A 16,838-nucleotide genomic window follows, 5' to 3' on the forward strand; every position below is an offset into this window, starting at 1 on the left:
GAGAGTTGTAGTGTGTGTGTGTGTGTGTGTGTGCGCGTGTGTGTGTGTGTGCCTGTGTGTTTGCTGCAGCTGTCTGACCACCGAGTCCTCCCGGAGCAGCGAACACGGTCTTGTGTGGTGCAGTCAGCAGTTAAACACATTCCACGGCTTCACACATTTCTTCCTTTTGGTTTGGTCTGTCTGCACGACTTCCCCCTTTTTTTTTTGCCAGTGTCACAAAGGCCGCCCAGGGACAGAGAGCATGCCTCCATTCATCACAATGACGGATTGTTGCTGTGTGATGTATTTTTTTGAGGTGGAGCACGTGGAGACCTGGAACTGCAGGATCCCAGCCGCTCGTGTGTTTTTCCGGTTCGAGGCGACAAAATGAGACGCCGCAGCACAACACCGCCCCCCGCGGTGGATGTATGGAGCGCTGCCGGGCTCCTCATTGTCCAAGTACCTCGAGCTTCTCTCAGAAAACGGCCTTGGTGCTTCCAGTAGTCACACATTGAAGTCATTAAAGGTTCTCGAATAAAGCCCATGGGGCTTGGCATGGGATCCGAACTGCCGCTCTAAAGAGCAGCGGAGACGGAGGGGAGGGCGGGGTGGGTGGGGTGGGGTGTCTTTTAAGAAGTGAAGGCGTGCATTCTTGTGGTAAGACACAGGCAGTTCCTTTACATGTTCTGCTTTTTACTTAATTTTCTCACAGGAATTGAGATTTTATGACCAATGGGGCACATGGTGCTGGGGAGGGAGGTTTTGAATGTGTGTGGGTGTGTGTGTGTCTGTGTCTGTGTGTGCTCCCCGTCCCCCCCCCCGTCACCCCCCCTCACTGGCGGCAACCCTCTGGAGAAGATTAAGGGACAGACGCTGGTCGGGTTTCCTCCACATCAGCCTCTACACAGAGGGAAATGTTCTCCCAGAGGCATGCTGCCCAGATCCATCAGCCCTCCTCGACGGCCGATCGCTCGTCGGGGATTAGGAGCTAAAAAACGTCCCGGAGCTGATGATTTGTGACATGTCAGGATTTCTGATTAAAGGCTGATTGGAAACTCCCTCCGCTGTTGCACATTCGAACGGTATTCCAGCAAGTTTCCAGTGGTGGGAGTTTGCTTGAAGCGGACTCCGTTGCACACATCTGAACCTGTGTTGTGTCATTCTGGCTGACCTCTGACACAGTGACCTCTTGTCGCTCGGAACGCGGTTCTCATTTTAAGCCGGCGGCACCAGAGGCCAGAACACAGACTCAAACTGTGGCCCATCAGGTTCAAATTAGCTGCAAATTTCTGAAGAATGCTTCCTTGCTTCACAAGTGGTCCACTTTCACCCATCGCTCTCCTTCTCTCGTGACTCCCACAGATGCTTTGAGGCAGGGGGTCACCGTGCACGCGTGTGCACGTGTGTGCATGAGCTCAGCCTGTGTTGTTTTATACATCGCCGCCACCAGAGAGCAGTGTCAGCTCTCCATCAGCTCCCACTGACAGGAACTTTCACATTAGTTTACAGAGTGTGAACCGCCACGATTGCGGTTCATCGCCTTGAAAACAGTTTGACCTCTCGCTGACGCTCTTGCCAACAACCCGTTCCGACGCTCTCCTGCCTGAGCACCTCCAGCGCTCCTCCGCCTCCCCGGAGAGCTGCTCGCTCTTCCCGCGCGGCGCTGTCCCCTCTCTCAACCCTCCGTCGGGGGAAGGATGTGAGGCCTCGGCGCTGTCGAGGGGCTCTGCTCCCAGGTGGATTCTCAGATTGCCACGGCGCTCTTTGATGGTGAAAGCCGAGGCGGCCGGGTCTCAGATGGATCCCCTGCAGGCAGGCAGGCACGCAGACTGGCTCTCGTTAAAAAAGCACCACCTTTGTGTTCCCACAGGAGGTGGATGTAATTAACATAGCTTTAATACTACCTGTGTTTTCAGCCACCGTCGTCAAGGAAACTTCTGTTTGGGTTTTGTGTGTTTGGGAATGGCAAAGGTGGAGGGATAGGTGGGTGGCTTGATTGGGGAGAGGCATGCACAGGTGTGTGTGTGTGTGTGTGTGTGTGCGTGTGTGTGGACCTTAGGGGTGGTTTGTAGTGCTCTACCCTGGTGGGCTGATGTAATGCACGGGTCTGGCCCTTGTCTGGGATTGTTTCTGGCAGAAGGCAGAGCAGCCAGGGAGTCACTGGTCATTTAAAGTATTTAACCTCACTGCTTGGAAGCTCTGCTTCAGTAAGACTCCTTCATTTTATCACAGAAATTTACAGATGTTTTCTTTGTTTCTATAATAGCTGTAAAAGAATCTTTTGGTTTTTTTTTGCTTTTTTTTTACTTGAACTAAATAAATCACCTTGTACTTTTCTGAATGCAGAACAAATAATTGTTCTGACCTGTTAATAAAAGTTAATAAGTACAGTATTCAGATGGATATTTGCAGTTGAAGTGTGGAAACAACCCGAACGATGAAAAGCAGCATCGAAAACGTACTTGTCATGAAACAGAAACATGTTTACACTCCTTTTTTTCCTACATTGCATTCCTGCTCAACCGCCTTGATGAGAAACAAAAGTTAAAAGAGAAACACTGGCTCGAGATGTAAATATATAGACTGTGGTGAAAAGTAAGCTCTTGAAACTATAATGTTTATTTAGGAGAAACTTTTGAAGCACAGCACAGAAATCACTACTTTTTTTTTTACAAAGAGATTATTTCAGAATACTTGACTTTGGTTTAGTCAGCATTTTTTTTTTTTTTTTTTTTTTTTTTTGCTTTTGCACAACTTTTTTGGTACTTCTGCAATTTAAAGGATCTATGTACTTCTGTCAACTCCAAATTAGAAAAAAAAAATGTTTGAAAAAAACTTTATCTTCCTAAAATCATTTTTAGAAATGTATTTCTTCTCATGTTCCTTCCTGACATCTGGAAATGACACTGGTGTTTCCAAAAAGTGTCAATTTGAGCCGAACAGCTAACAACTCTTCAACATCAGAATAGATGGGGGTTTTTTTTAACATCTCGTTCTCCTCCCTCGTTGCTTTGCAGGATGTTCTCAAAGAGTGCCAGGAGCAGATCGAGCGCGTCCTGGTGAGCAGCCTGCGCGAAGGCCGGCAGCACCAACAGCAGCAGCAGCAGACTCAGAGGGGCCCCAGCGGGAAGGGCCTGGACGAGCTGGACCAGTCCTCCACCCCGACAGACGTCCGCGATGTCAACTTGTGAACCAGCAGAGGGCGCCGTTGCACAGGATTTTACAAAAAGAGAAAAAAAAGAAAAAAGCATCATGAAAAAAAAAACTCAATTTTTTTTTTCCTAAAAGCAGAAAAAAAGAACAAAAAAACAAAAATGTTAAAAACACAAGCCCTTTAAAAGAAAAAGAACAATGCTTGCTAGTTTTTTTGTAGATTTTCTGTTCTTCGAGTCAGAAACACCTGCACACAAAATAGATTTTCTATGATGTTCTTGTCTAAAAGCAACAAAATTTGATACAAGATGAAGCTCTGTGGTGCCTTGGATATACAGAAGGGAAGCCAATCATATTTGCATTCTGCCTTTGATTGTATAGTATGATCTTTAAGTTATATTTGTAGCCAGAGCTCGGTCATGAGGCTGTTGTGGTAGAAATGGTGGAAACCATTGGGGAAACTGCATCCGTGGGATCACAGCAGGGGGGGGCTTCCGTTTCTTCTGCTCTGTTTTCTTTCATACTCGTATGAGTATTATCACTTTTACACTTGTGGCCGGTGTGAGAGGACACACACTCGAGCGTCCACGTGTGTGTCGAGAAACGAGACGGAGGAAGCAGTGAGAACATGATGCGAGGAGTTGGTGGTTCCCGTTTCCACAGGGAAGAGCTGGGATGATAATTATTAGTAGTATTAGTAATTATTATTATTATTATTAATATTGATATTATCATTGAACTTTTTTTTTTTTAAACTGAGTAGAAGAGATCGATAAGCTCCTTTTGTCAGGCTGCTTGCGTGCATCAGTTTTGGATGCAGTGTGAGTTTGTGTGCAGGGTTGCGTGTCCGTGTGCGACTCCTCGTCAGTGGTGGGGGGAGACACGGAAGATGTACAGACGTGTGTGTGTGTGTGTGTGTGTGAGTGTGTGTTACATGTGATCCTGTATCTATATTAGCAGTGTGCATTCTACAGCATGAGGCACTTGAGCAAAGGTGTAGGCTTCTGTGTTGAAGCGAGTGGAGGCTCCACATCCTTTGTCCATCCGTGTAACAGAGTAACAGGGCATCTATGCTACATCACTGCCGTCGTGCATTAACAGTATATCATGGGTCGCTGCAGGCCAACAGTAAACTCATGTCCATGAACTCTGGGCGATGCAGAGAAACGATATGAGCATTTTTATTTTTTTTTTCCTGAGATGCCGCGTCTCGGATTCAAAGGTCACGTCAGGCGAGTGCGTCTATCATTACTGCCATTGTCGTGACGAAACATTACAAATACTTGTACTTCTTGTGGTGTTTCCGGTCTGACTTCTAACGTCTGCAGCTTGAGTGGCACACGTGAAACCAGGATAGGCAGAGAGAGGTCAGGGTCTGGAAGAGAGAAGGTTTTTAAGGTCTAAACTCCTCCGTGATGATTAGCAGGGAAGGGAATGGAGCGAGGTGCGGAAAGATTTAGGTTTAGGTTACTGTGGAGCGCACGTGAGTGCACGGCACAGGACGGCCGGCCGGACGGAGAAGACGTGAACCGTGCGGGAGCATGCTGCTGTGTAGGAGGCGCGGATGATGAACAACCAGCCAGTGGCTGGAAGATGATGATGATGATGATGATGATGGACACCCAGATTCCTCACGACGCCGGCAGAGTTTGGGTGGAATCCTCATTCATTTCTTTCAATGAGTGTCCGCAGTGACACAGTAAGGCGAACAATACATGTTCCGGGGGTTTCTTTTTTTTTTTTTTTTTTTTTTTTTTTTTTTTTTTTTCATGGAAATCACACGAGGAACTGAGACTGTACGCTGCCAGATCATGTGAGGGTGAGTGAACCCTTCTGGGGCGGGGGAAGGGTTTGAGAGGATGATAATATACTGTCAATGCATCTGGAGTCCCACATAGGGTCGTTTTCAGCCTCCCTATATGATTTCAATGGCAAAGCACTTTGAGAACATGCTCCCCAGGAGATAATAAAATGAATTGCATTGGGTGGTGATTAGAGGTGAATGGATTTTTTTTTTTTAAGATTTCTTCCTCATTAGCCTTTTCTTTGGTTTACTTTGTAGGGCTGGTTTCCCAATCATCAGACATACCCTTTTGTCAAGCAACAGTCAGATTTCAAAAAAGAAAAATTCTTAAAAGAGCTACTTGACATTCCTTTCCCAAAAAGATATAGTTATAAACAAAAGAAGAAAAAAAAACATTCCTGTATAAGCAAAGTGCAAGCTGATGGGGAGTCTGACCATTTAAACAAATGAAAAATGCCGATACGAGTTGAAAATCCCGACACACAGAGTCCTGATCCACGGGGTCGATTTGATTTTCTTATACATTGTCAAGAAATGAAATATTTGTTTTTACTTGAATTTTTGGGTTTATTTATCTGCATCACAGCCACAGAGAGCGCCACACGGGGCTAAAGAGAGGGTGGTCGTAACATCCAGTATTTGCACATGTTCTTCAAAGGACAATGAGGTTTGCAATGTTAAGACAGAGCAGAGCCTTTGTTCAAAAACCACCTGAACTGATGTGTGTTGCAGTGGTTGGTCAGTCTTTTTTTTTTTCTTTTTTCTTTTCATGGTGCTGGCTTGTGTGGGGTCGATTCAGGCCGAAGCGTCTGTCAGTGAACACGTTTTGTCCCCTGTGAGCTTTGCTGCTTCAAATCATTGGCAAGGGGATTGATCAGCCGGGCAGACGACAGCACAGAACAAGAGACGGATGATTTCCTTTTAATTGGACACAACAAGGTGTCTTCGACTTAATGTTTGTTTGTTTGTTTCTGTTTTCTTTTTTTTTTTTTCCTTTTTTTCCATGAGTGTATGTGACCTTGCTGAGTGTATGTTTCACAGTCTGAAGAGGAAAAAAAAAAAATTGTGGGGATCTGATGTTATTCAGTGAAACTGAGCAATTTAATGACATATTTGCCAAAACATCCCCATTTGAATATCTGACCCCTTCATTTTACCTGTCTGCCTGATGTAAGCTCTCTCCCAAACTTAATGGTTGTGATTTTTTTTTCCTTTTCTTTTTTTTTTTTTTCCTGCAATTTATTGTTGCATGTGTTTTATATTGAGACCGCCATGTCAATTTGTGTTTGATATATTTTATGGGGTGACCAGACCCGCAAAAGGGTTTTTCTAAGATTTAGAGATACTGTATTCCAAAGTGAAGAGAGGACAGAGGAGGAGGTGTGAAGACATCAACAAAAAAGTGTCAATATTTTATTGTTGTCTTTTTGCGCTGCTAAAAGCTATGAATTTGTTTCATTTATACAAAAAAAAAATAACATTACCTAGTTGTGATGTGTCACTTGAGTGTGCTGCTATTTTATAAACATTTGTATTATAATATAATTATTTTACTGCTTAAGAGATACATTCAGAAAAAAAAAAACGAAGTAGATGGTGATAGAAGAACATGAAATGAGTATTTGACTGGAAATGTTCTTTGTACAGTTTGACACTTTGCTTAGATAGCATGTCTCCTTTCCCCCCTCCTTTTTTTTAATCTATTTTGCTCTCCTTCTTCAGTCACATTCTGTATCAGTGGTATTTCCTATACCTCAGGATTACTGGACAAAACAGCCGCAAATTCATCACCTTTACCTCTGCCGTTAGGGAGCCTGGAACGAAGGAGAATTGTGAGAAAAAAAAAATCCAACAAAGTTTGCTTTTTTTTTTTTTTGTGGACGATTCTCACTCTTTTGGTGGAGAAAACAACAACAAACGGGGGAAATGAGGAGAAACGCGAGGCTTCCACTTGGACTTTACATATACTGGAGGAGGTTGGGGGTGGGGAACGACATTGCAGCCTTTTCTTTTTCGAGGTGTTTATACCGCAGATAGTTGAGGCATGTTCATTTCTGTCCTTGTTGGTGCTACATCTGACTTGCTTTGTTTGGAGCGAGGGGAAAAACAGCATTCCTACGATGGCCAAAGTTTAGTTCTTGCTTTATACTTCCAGGATCGCCATGAATGTCAGTCGATATGGATTCTGTATGTGACAGAGATTTCGTTTTGGTCTTAAACGTTGTGTTTTGTGTGCACCACTGGAACTGCCGCGGAACGGTGGGTTGAGCTCTACCTGTCACGTCCAGCTGTAAATCATCTGATATCTGGAAGTTTCAATGGTGCAGATTTCCCATTGAGCTGCCCCCCTCCCTCCCCCCTTCTCTCTTTCCACTATAACTCATATCATGTACCTCAGATATCTGTTGCACAACCTCTGTTCAATAAACTTCTGCTTTAAAGGGTGTGACACCACATCAGCTCACTACTTCCCACGACTGTTTCTTCAGATTGTGCCGACCGATTGTCCTGAGATCAATAGGTCAAGTCGGGCGTGTGAATTTGTGTGAAGACGTGCAGGTTAGCAATGAATGACGCCAGAGCTGAACAGCAACTGAATCAACTGAACGCACAGGGATGAAATGTACTTCAGAGTTTCCGGCAAATGTTTATGTGCCAGAAAATTAAAAAACAAAATGTTTTTACATTGTAGTCAAATAAATCTTGGCAGACAGTCGGTCTCCTGAGCAGCACCTCCTTCATCCCAGCATGATCTGGGTGAAATGGTTAAACATACACAGATGAGCCACTCAATTTTCTCACATGGCAATGTGACGATTGAAATTATATTACATAATGTCCCTTTACAGAACGCAGGAAATGCTTCAGCGCCCCACATCGGGATGCTTTTTGACGTCTGCCTGCGGCTCTCACTGAGTTCCGGATGCTTCCATCCTGATCAAACCGTTGTCTTGTGGGTCCAAAGTGGTCTCTGCTCACGGCTCGTAGGATTTAACCACATTCAGAGGTCTGATGGAGGCCAGGCCTCCACTCTGATGGCACATCTGGGCTTTCTGCATGTTAAAAGAGGGGATAAAAGTAAGAGAGGATGAAAGTGTCAACACTGCTCTTAGCTGTAAACAGAATTAAATATCATCTGAAGTTTTGGGAGATCGGACCACTCAGTGTGATCAGTGCCGCAAAATGACTTATCGTGTCAAACATTTACATCTCTATTAGCTTTACACGAGACTGCAAGATTATTATGATGAACTCCGACCTTTGCATCCTGTGTTTAGTAATAATAATATTAATGATAATGATCGGTGTAGTGGTCAGCACAAATGAGGTTGTTACAGACTGCATTTCATATCAGTCTGAGTTCATCATGAAAGCTCCCAAAACAGAAATCAAACGACATGATAGTTTGTTTATAAAACTCATTTGGCACCACGATGCTGATAAATGTGCTAAATGAATAATGAATAATAAATGAATAAATAAGCTTTAACTGTACTTCACTGCCACTATGAACAGCTGCTCAACTAAATGCTCGCTTGTCGCCTTTTATTTTCTCACGTTCCTCTTTAACCTGTCTGCATTGTCACAGCTGTTCTCACAGGTTTTTACTGCTTGCATGTTATCCGTGTAAATATGTGGGATTTTCTCTCACGGTGTAAGATAAGAGAGTCCAGACCAGGACCAGAGAATCAGAAGATCAAGATGAGACCGAGTCGAGACAAAGGTCTTGAAAATGTGGAGTGGAGACAGAGACCGGTCTGGAGTACCAACACCAATAGATAGGCAGATATGTGAAGAGACTGGTGGGTTCATTTCTGGCCTGCTTTTACACCTTTCACCTTTCCGGGGGCTCCCTGTGGTCGGATCAAATCTCTCTCTCTCTCTCTCTCCGCCTCTCTCTCCCTCTCTCTCGCTCTCAGGTCAGTAAACTCTCAGTTGAGTAAATGCGGCTTCCTCCCGTCTTAAACTCTCACAACATGAAAACCGTGACTCTTGCTCTCACCCTGGTTCGACAGTAAGTGGATTTTGAACTTTACTTCTGCTGTTTGGAGCCTCCTGTTTGATTACTAAAGCAGCCTTGTAATGAAGGTTATATAAGAAATGCAGTTGTCTATGCAGCTCTGCGTGTAAGGAAGCTTGTGCACAATGAATAAGTTGAGTCCACTCCTCCAACAGGTGCCCTGCTCTCTTATGTAACTGGTTAAAAAAAGACATGGCTGCTGGTGTTTATTCACTGGAACACTCACTGGGCCCACTTTTTAACACTGAACATCAGAGCAGAAAGTTATCGAAAGTGTCTGAAAGGTCTAATTTATTATTGATGAGTTTTATTCATACAATACTGTGTTTTTGGAGTATTAAGAGATAACATTAAAAGTGCAAACCTTCTAAATAGAGATGCATTTGACTCTTGACTACTGGAATATATGATTGTTCTTGAAGGTCTTTTTTGAATGAGGAGACTTTGATTAATCAAAAGGGATGTGAGGTTACACAGACAATAAATCTTTCTTAGTGTTAATCAGAAATATTTTTTTTCTATCCTTACTCTGATTATTTCTTTGATAATGTTAAAATAAGAGGGACATTGCATAAAACTTAAAGGAAAATTCTATATTATGTGGTTTTTCCGGAGTGTGTGTGTGTGTGTGTGTGATCCATTTCCAGTTTCACAGACAAACCAGAACATGTTCCAGAAATAGTAGCTGCATGGGGTTCCGGTGCTGCGGAGGATCAGCTCAGGGTGAATTCAGGAGGCATCTGCACCTTGGAGTTACTGTACTCAATATTGCCTAAAATAATCAGTTGAATTGAGAGAAAGAAACATGTCCTCGTGATGTGTTGCTGCTTTAGCTCACTAAGTCAAGTTAACTGTCTTGTTTAATATTGCAATATAATTTCACACCACAAGAAGGTGCGTTGAGTCACTTGAAGCAGCGAGAAAGGCTTTCCTACCACTCAGTGGTTCAGTGTACATTATAAGCAGGTATACAACTTTTACAAACTACCAATTATGGCTTAACCACACAATAAATGTGCACTGATACGTCAGTGTCATATAATTTTACTGATATCAGCAACTTGCCAGTGTGAGGTTTTTTTTAATCCTTTTTATTATTTCAAATATATACCAGTGTCTGTTTTTAAAATAATCATGTTGGGGGTATATACGTAGGTTCCAGGTTTCATCAATAAAACCTTGAATATTTTCCCCTGATCTGAAAAACTGCAACTACCAATGAGCTAAAGTTCTGAAAGCCAAAAGAAATGACGCACTGCCATCATCCAATTTGCATCAGTTAACGTAAATTTAGTCCATTTAAACCTTTATGAAGAAAGTAAACATTTAAGTCACCCTCCATCTTTTACTGGTTTCTTTAAAATGGGCTGTGCAATGAAGAACAGGATTGTAAAAGCTTTTTTGAGTAAGAATTTTAACCTATATGATTTCATTTTGGTTGGTTTGACACTGTCCAGCAGTATAAATACATACAAAAAATATTTATTTGTTATTTTTTAAGACTGATAAGTACAAACATGAAGACACAACCTGAAAAATGTAGGCCTTTAAATACAACAGAACACTCTGGTGTCGAAACGATCAGTTTGTGTTCAGTGTTAATGGTCAAACTGTACAGGGTTGAGTAAATTAACAGTTATAAGCAGTAAAATAATTCCGTAAAAGAAGATTCAACTCCTCAGTGTTTAGCTCTTAACTCTATGAAGTTCTTGAACTAAACTTCAACATTCTGACTCCTGCACCCTGAGCTTCACTGATCATTTATTTCCCACAGCGGGGAAACGCCGTACAACAAAGAAGGACTGCTACAAGGTAAAGTACAGTTTAGTTTATGCTATTTTTGTCTAAAATCTCCTTAATAAATTCGATCAATCTGTTTTTTGTCCCCTCCCTTTCTCTCCCTGTCCCTCCCTCCCTCCAGGCCAGGCGATAGATTCACCGCTGTCTGAAGTCGGGTTTCAGCAGGCCGAGGCTGCTGGACGATACCTGAAAGATGTGAAGTTCACCAACGTGTTTGTCAGCGACATGCTGCGCGCCAAACAGGTGGAATCCTTCACCACGAGAACAGTCCAGACAGCAAAATGACATCCACTTCAAGGCCTTTTAGGTTTCACTGCACATGTGCCTATGAAGCTTCCATTATTCTCCCTGTGCACATGTGGATTTTCTTTACATTCTAGGAAAAACAATGGATGGAAAATTAATGAACCTTTGTGATGAAACTGCAGTTGTTTCTGTTTTCTTCCAGACTGCTGAAGCGGTCATGAAACACAACAGCAGCTGTTCAGGTTTACAGATGGTGTGCGATCCTTTACTCAAAGAGAGAGTGAGCGACTCTGTTTCTCCCCGATGTGTTTCCCCTGTACGTTAATAAATAATCCACAGTCACAGAGTGGGTGGCCTGCTGTGTTTCAGAGCTTTGGGATCGCTGAAGGGAGGCCGGTGAAGGAGTTGAGAGAGATGGCGAAGGCAGCCGGGCAGGCTCTCCCAGAATTCACTGCTCCAAACGGAGAAACTCAGGAGCAGGTGAGGCTGATGTCACTTTGTCTGTTTGTTGTTCAATTCTTACATTTCTGATATTCCTTCTGGCCTTCATTGGGTATTTTGGAGTACCTGATTTGTTAAAAGCAGTTCCAAATAAGAAAATTAACATCATGTGAGGATTTCTTTTTCTAAACTGATAAGGGTCATTTCAATGATAAACAACTTGTGGCTTTTAGCCGCAGGACTTTTTATTCTTGTTTTAATCCGAACAAAGCCTAATTATGCTCTAAAATCACCATGTAAACGCCTTAAAATTTATATAGGAATTATATGTAAATTAGGAGCGACTTTATTCCGGTCGTTCTGCGCATGCTCTTCCGTCGCGATGACGCAATATTCCAAGATGGCGCCCCGCAGTTCAACTCGTGAGACGACTCAGAGGCAATTTATTTAACGGGAGCTTTAGAAGAAACAGATACGTTGAAACGAGAGGGTAGATGGGCGCATAATTTTGTGGACATTTTCAAAGCTGTTGAGAAAGAGAGAAAAGAAAAATCGCCGCCAAAACGCTTTGTTTACTTCTGGGTAAGTACGTCATGGCCGCCCCCTGTCCAATCAGAACGCTTCACAACCAGTAGCGTTAGAGAGGATGTTTTTTTTTTTGTTTTTCTCATGTAAACACCAAGTTCATGAATATAATTCTGAATTGTTCATAGAATAAACCGTATTGAAAATCACTCACGTAGGCACGGTCAACTGCAATGCAATTTAATAGGTATGGTATTTACTTCAGCCAATGGAGAGAGGCCCACACTGGAGCGATGTGATGATATTTCCCGATTACAGTCAGTAAATTGAGCTAAACTGTGAACCTCAAAACTACCTTTTTGACCCTATTAGAGGATGTTACAGTAAATAAGAGTGAATGAATTGATTCCACCGCTTCAGATTTCTACAGTTAGTCATTCAGCTAATTACAATGGCTGCAGTGCAAAGTGCTTGAAAACCCCTTCTAAAAAAGAACCAGGTAAGATTGGGCATTGAACTACCAGCCGTTGGGTTGGAAGCTGACCCACTAAAACCAACTGTTCAGTAGTCATTATGACGTTTTATGGAAACACCTTATTCTTGTTTTCTTGAAACATTTAAAACCTTCATTAATCTCAAACCTTTATTGTTGATCTCTGGTGGAGAGTTTTTTCATCTTCAAAAGCCTCCTCCAGTTCTTTTCAGAGCACCAATACATTTTGAGTATGATTTGTTGGATCAGTTAGAAAACATAAGATGAAGGTCATTTAAAACCATTGAAAAAGTACATATCAGGCAAAACTGTCAATCTGTATTCCACTTTGAACAATTTAGGGTCAGTGCACTGGACATGTCATCAGTTCCTTACAGGATAGACACGCAGACACTAGGATACCGTCGTAGCTATTGAAAACCAACCCTTGCACAGAAAGAACATGCAAACTCCACCCAGAACAGCCTTGAATCCTTAAATCAAACCAGTGATATATCATTGTGAGGTGACAGTTGTAATCACTACACCCATCCTCAACAGAATATTTCCCAGCGTTTTTGATCATGAGCCTATATTTAGTTCCCTTGAGCAGTGCTGTAATGTGCACTCTTTTCCACTAGGTGGCAGAAAACACTCAAGGCCCTGTGCAGCCAGCTGCTCCTCAGGGATGGAACTTGCCTTCATGGTCTTTTTGCATCCACATGATCCTATGTCTCGTGCATCTGCCAGGGCACTCAGTGTAAATCAGGGGGATCAAAGTACATGCTCGTCCACTGTCAAACAACTGCAGAGTGTTCGTCACTGCCCGATTAAAAAGTCACCACCGGGCCCGCTGTTATTTGTGTTAGAGGTTGCGTGGGAGGAAGGAGGTGTTGGAAGAAAGGATGTTCTATTTCAAAGATGCCTTGTCACACTTCAAGTCTCGGCCAGTATGTGACCATCACATGATGGTCGTGACGCAGATATTCAGAGATAGACGTGACATAAGCCCCAATCACCGTCCACCTCCTCCCCGTGTTTCTCCAAACAAGTTAAAGGTTTTGAATCTAACGTATTCCTGACTGCATTTGGCTCTTTTGAAGACAATAATCTTTAACTTCAAACAAGTCGCAGGTTCAGAAAAACACTCATGACAGCAGGCTCTTGTAACAGATTGCTGCTTTATCCAGGTGAAACAACGAGTCCAAGTGTTCATGGGGAAAATGCTGCAGCGGATTGGCGCCGAGCACCTTCCCGGCAGAGCCGAGGAGGATCGGTCCGAGGCCCCGGATGCTGCTGCCGCGGAGGGGAAGGCGGACGACGGGCTCAGGGGCGTCCCGCTCCACGCTCTGGTGGTCACACACGGAGCTTACATGCGCGTGGCCTTACAGTACTTTGTGAAGGAGCTGCACTGCAGTTTACCGCAGGATTGTGACGAAGCACACATGTTTTCCTTAAGTCCCAACACTGGTCTGTGCCGGTTTGTACTCGCCATGAAAAGAGAGGACGACCGGTTCACGTTGTCTAGGATGCACTGTGTGTTTGCACACAGGGGGGACCATGTCAAGCAGTAGGAAGTGGAAAATCATTCCCCGCTGAAAAGCCACCAGTCAATGTTTTTTTTCTTTCTTTTCTTTACTATTAACAGTGTAGATTCTCAAAACACATTTTTCTAGTAATCCAAAAAAGTTTCTGCTGCCACTCTTTGATTTTATTACTGCTTTGGTTTCATGAGTTTTGTCCCCTGAAATGGTTTTCACACAGTCTTGAATGAGTTCCCGGAGATGCTGAGCACTGCCTTCACTCTGCAGTCCATCTCATCAGAAACCATCTGGACTGGGTTTAGGTCAGGTCGTCTGGTGCAAGACTCCATCACTCACAAATGATGGTATGAGAAAGCAATAAAAAATCCACAAATGAACCCCGAGGAGGGCCAGCTGTGAAGTAAAACACCTTCCAGCTGACGGCCTCATGAAACTCATTGAGAGAAGCACTGTCAACAAAGCAAGGGGGGGCTTCTTCAAGAAATCTGAACTACAAAACACGTTTTGAGTGATTTCAAACTTTTTTAATTTACTACATAATTCCATCAGTGCTCGGTCGTAGTTCTGATGCCTTCAGTGAGAATCTACAATGTAACAAGTCAAGAAAATAAAGAGAAAATGATGTGTCCAAACCTCTGACTGATAAAGGATATTAATATAAAACTTAAGTTATTGATCTAAGTTATTTTACAGTATGGCTTGAGTATATCGTTTCAGTAATGGGATCAAATATAAACTGCTGCAGAGGTGAATCTTTTTCTTTTTTTCTTTTTTTTTTTACAAAAGGGAGTCTTTACAGCATATTTGAACTGGAAGCTCCCCTCGAACAGGAGTCGTTCTCTAAAGACCAACTTCTTTTGCAGAAGGTGAATCTCACGCTCCCTGTTATTTATCTGCAGTGTATTATAATTAGCATCTCTCCATCTTCTATAGCCACTCTATTGGAATTGACACTGTGAAGCCTGCTACACTGTAGTGATCATACAATAAAGATGAAGATGAAAACACAGAAAATCTCATTTCAAATGGACACCAGAGAATTTAGTACGTCATATTTTGGGTCAGTTCCCTGAAATATGATGATAGAAACATGACAGTGAAAATCGTGGGACTGTAGTAGTGATTCAGTAATTATTTATAAAAAAAAAAATAAATACATTAAAAATGAATGAAATGACAGAATGAGATGCAAACCCACAATTAATCCAACAGATTCAGCAGTTGCCGAATTGAAATAACTATTTTTGATGTGTTTTCGTCCATTTTATTTGTGAAATGTCATTGATCAGATCACTATGCAGGGGGAAAACATTTCACCCTCTGAAGCTGAGGAGGTGAGTTACACCAGCGGGGTAAATCCTTGTTTTCATAACTTCCTACAGTAAAAATCTTGTGATAAATAGCTGTCCAATTTGCTGAGAGCATTGACTGAGCTTCAGAGTCTTCTGCGTTGAGTGGAAATGTCCTCATCACATGTCAGCGTCTGGCTGATCATTACTGTAAATGTGGGCAGCTTTGCGCTGTAATGAGTCCCTGTTTCTATTTTTATCCTGTGAGAGTTGACGCATTAAATGAACAAACACAGACCTGAAGTGCAACTGTGTTTATTTTGCAGAAATGAGTTACTTTGTCATCTCTTCTGAATTAACAGTCAAGTCAACAAAGACAAACAAATGCCATGTTCGCCTCCTTTGCTGTAGTTGCACCGACAGGTTTTGATGTGAAATTCTATGAATCAAAGCTTTTACTTGATTCTTTGTATATTTTTGTTCTTTCTTTGTTAAGGGATGCATTTCAGGCAGTTTCCTATTTGACCAGGCTAATATTTACCTGTTGTATAACTAATTGGCTGCGTGCACAATGCCTACGTGATCTGCTTAGTCTTCTTGGTTGGCAGGGAGACAAACAAACGGAAACATTCGCTTTAAAGGGATTTCATTTCTGTAGCTCATTTTCACCTCTTCGGCAGTCTTACAGTGTCTCATACTGTCACATTCACCCATTTCCACACACACATTCACACACTGGCAGTACTACCAGCCACCATTCCTGCGTTTACAGGGGACTTTTTATTCCTCTATAAATCTGAATAAAGCTAAATTTCGCTCTAAAATGACCATGTAAACGCCTGAAAACTTTATTCAGAATCAAATTTAAATACGAAAAGACCGGCGGGTATGTTCTCCTTTTAGAAGCGGAATTATATGCTGATGAGACGCGACTTCATTGTGGTCGTTCTGCGCATGCTCCATCGTGATGATGCAATATTCCAAGATGTCCGCGTTTCAACTGGCATGGAGACGATTCATTTAACGACAGTTTTAAAAGATTTGGGTATAAATTAGCGGATCCACGGGCGCTTAAAGCAGACATTTTTAAAGGTGTAGCATCAAAGTTAATCGAGAAAGAAAGAAGAGAAAAACAAGCAAAGCAACAACCTCTATCAATTCAAGCACACCTTTGTGCAAACGAGCTGACAGTGTTGAAAATAAGAACAATAGCGACCAGTAATCTCCAATAATGCAATAATTTCAGTCAATATAAAAAAGTCAATAACTTAATAACTTAGCAGTAGAAGAATCAATATTTGAACAACATTTCCCCCATAATTTCATAAGTATACATGATTTTAAAAAAAACCTGAAAGTGTAATATTTGCAGCCCTTTAATGTGATTTTACATAAATAGAAATGAGTGTTTTGAAAATGAAAGTTTTTTTTCTGTAGCTTACAAAAGAGACAGTGGATGAGAAGCTCATTCATCAAGGATATAGAAACTTTATAGCACTCTCCCTCAAATATGTTCATACATTATTTGTCAGTTACTACATTATTTCATTATTTTATATGGGAG

The 16,838-nt window shown here is 42.3% G+C and overlaps 2 protein-coding genes across 4 annotated transcripts in view; both read left to right on the plus strand.

The window, feature by feature from the left end:
- The window catches only part of ccnd2a (cyclin D2, a), a 157,838-nt gene extending 153,543 nt beyond the window's left edge, over positions 1-4,295 (plus strand). For all 3 annotated transcript variants that reach the window (XM_030097117.1, XM_030097118.1, XM_030097116.1), the window contains one exon: positions 2,997-4,295. In XM_030097117.1, coding sequence (XP_029952977.1) covers positions 2,997-3,170 — 174 coding nt within the window. In that variant the 3' untranslated portion in view covers positions 3,171-4,295. The remainder of the gene's footprint in view (positions 1-2,996) is intronic.
- A 3,761-nt stretch (positions 4,296-8,056) lies between these two features.
- On the plus strand, positions 8,057-14,599 carry tigara (TP53 induced glycolysis regulatory phosphatase a). Its single transcript, XM_030097119.1, has 7 exons — positions 8,057-8,739; positions 8,857-8,951; positions 10,732-10,769; positions 10,879-11,000; positions 11,206-11,283; positions 11,373-11,483; positions 13,632-14,599. The coding sequence occupies exons 2-7, from the start codon at positions 8,881-8,883 to the stop codon at positions 14,013-14,015; spliced, it is 804 nt and encodes a 267-aa protein (XP_029952979.1). The 5' UTR covers positions 8,057-8,739; positions 8,857-8,880; the 3' UTR covers positions 14,016-14,599.
- Positions 14,600-16,838: the final 2,239 nt, after the last annotated feature.

Source organism: Salarias fasciatus, chromosome 7 (assembly GCF_902148845.1).
Source record: "Salarias fasciatus chromosome 7, fSalaFa1.1, whole genome shotgun sequence".
Lineage (NCBI taxonomy): Eukaryota > Metazoa > Chordata > Actinopteri > Blenniiformes > Blenniidae > Salarias > Salarias fasciatus.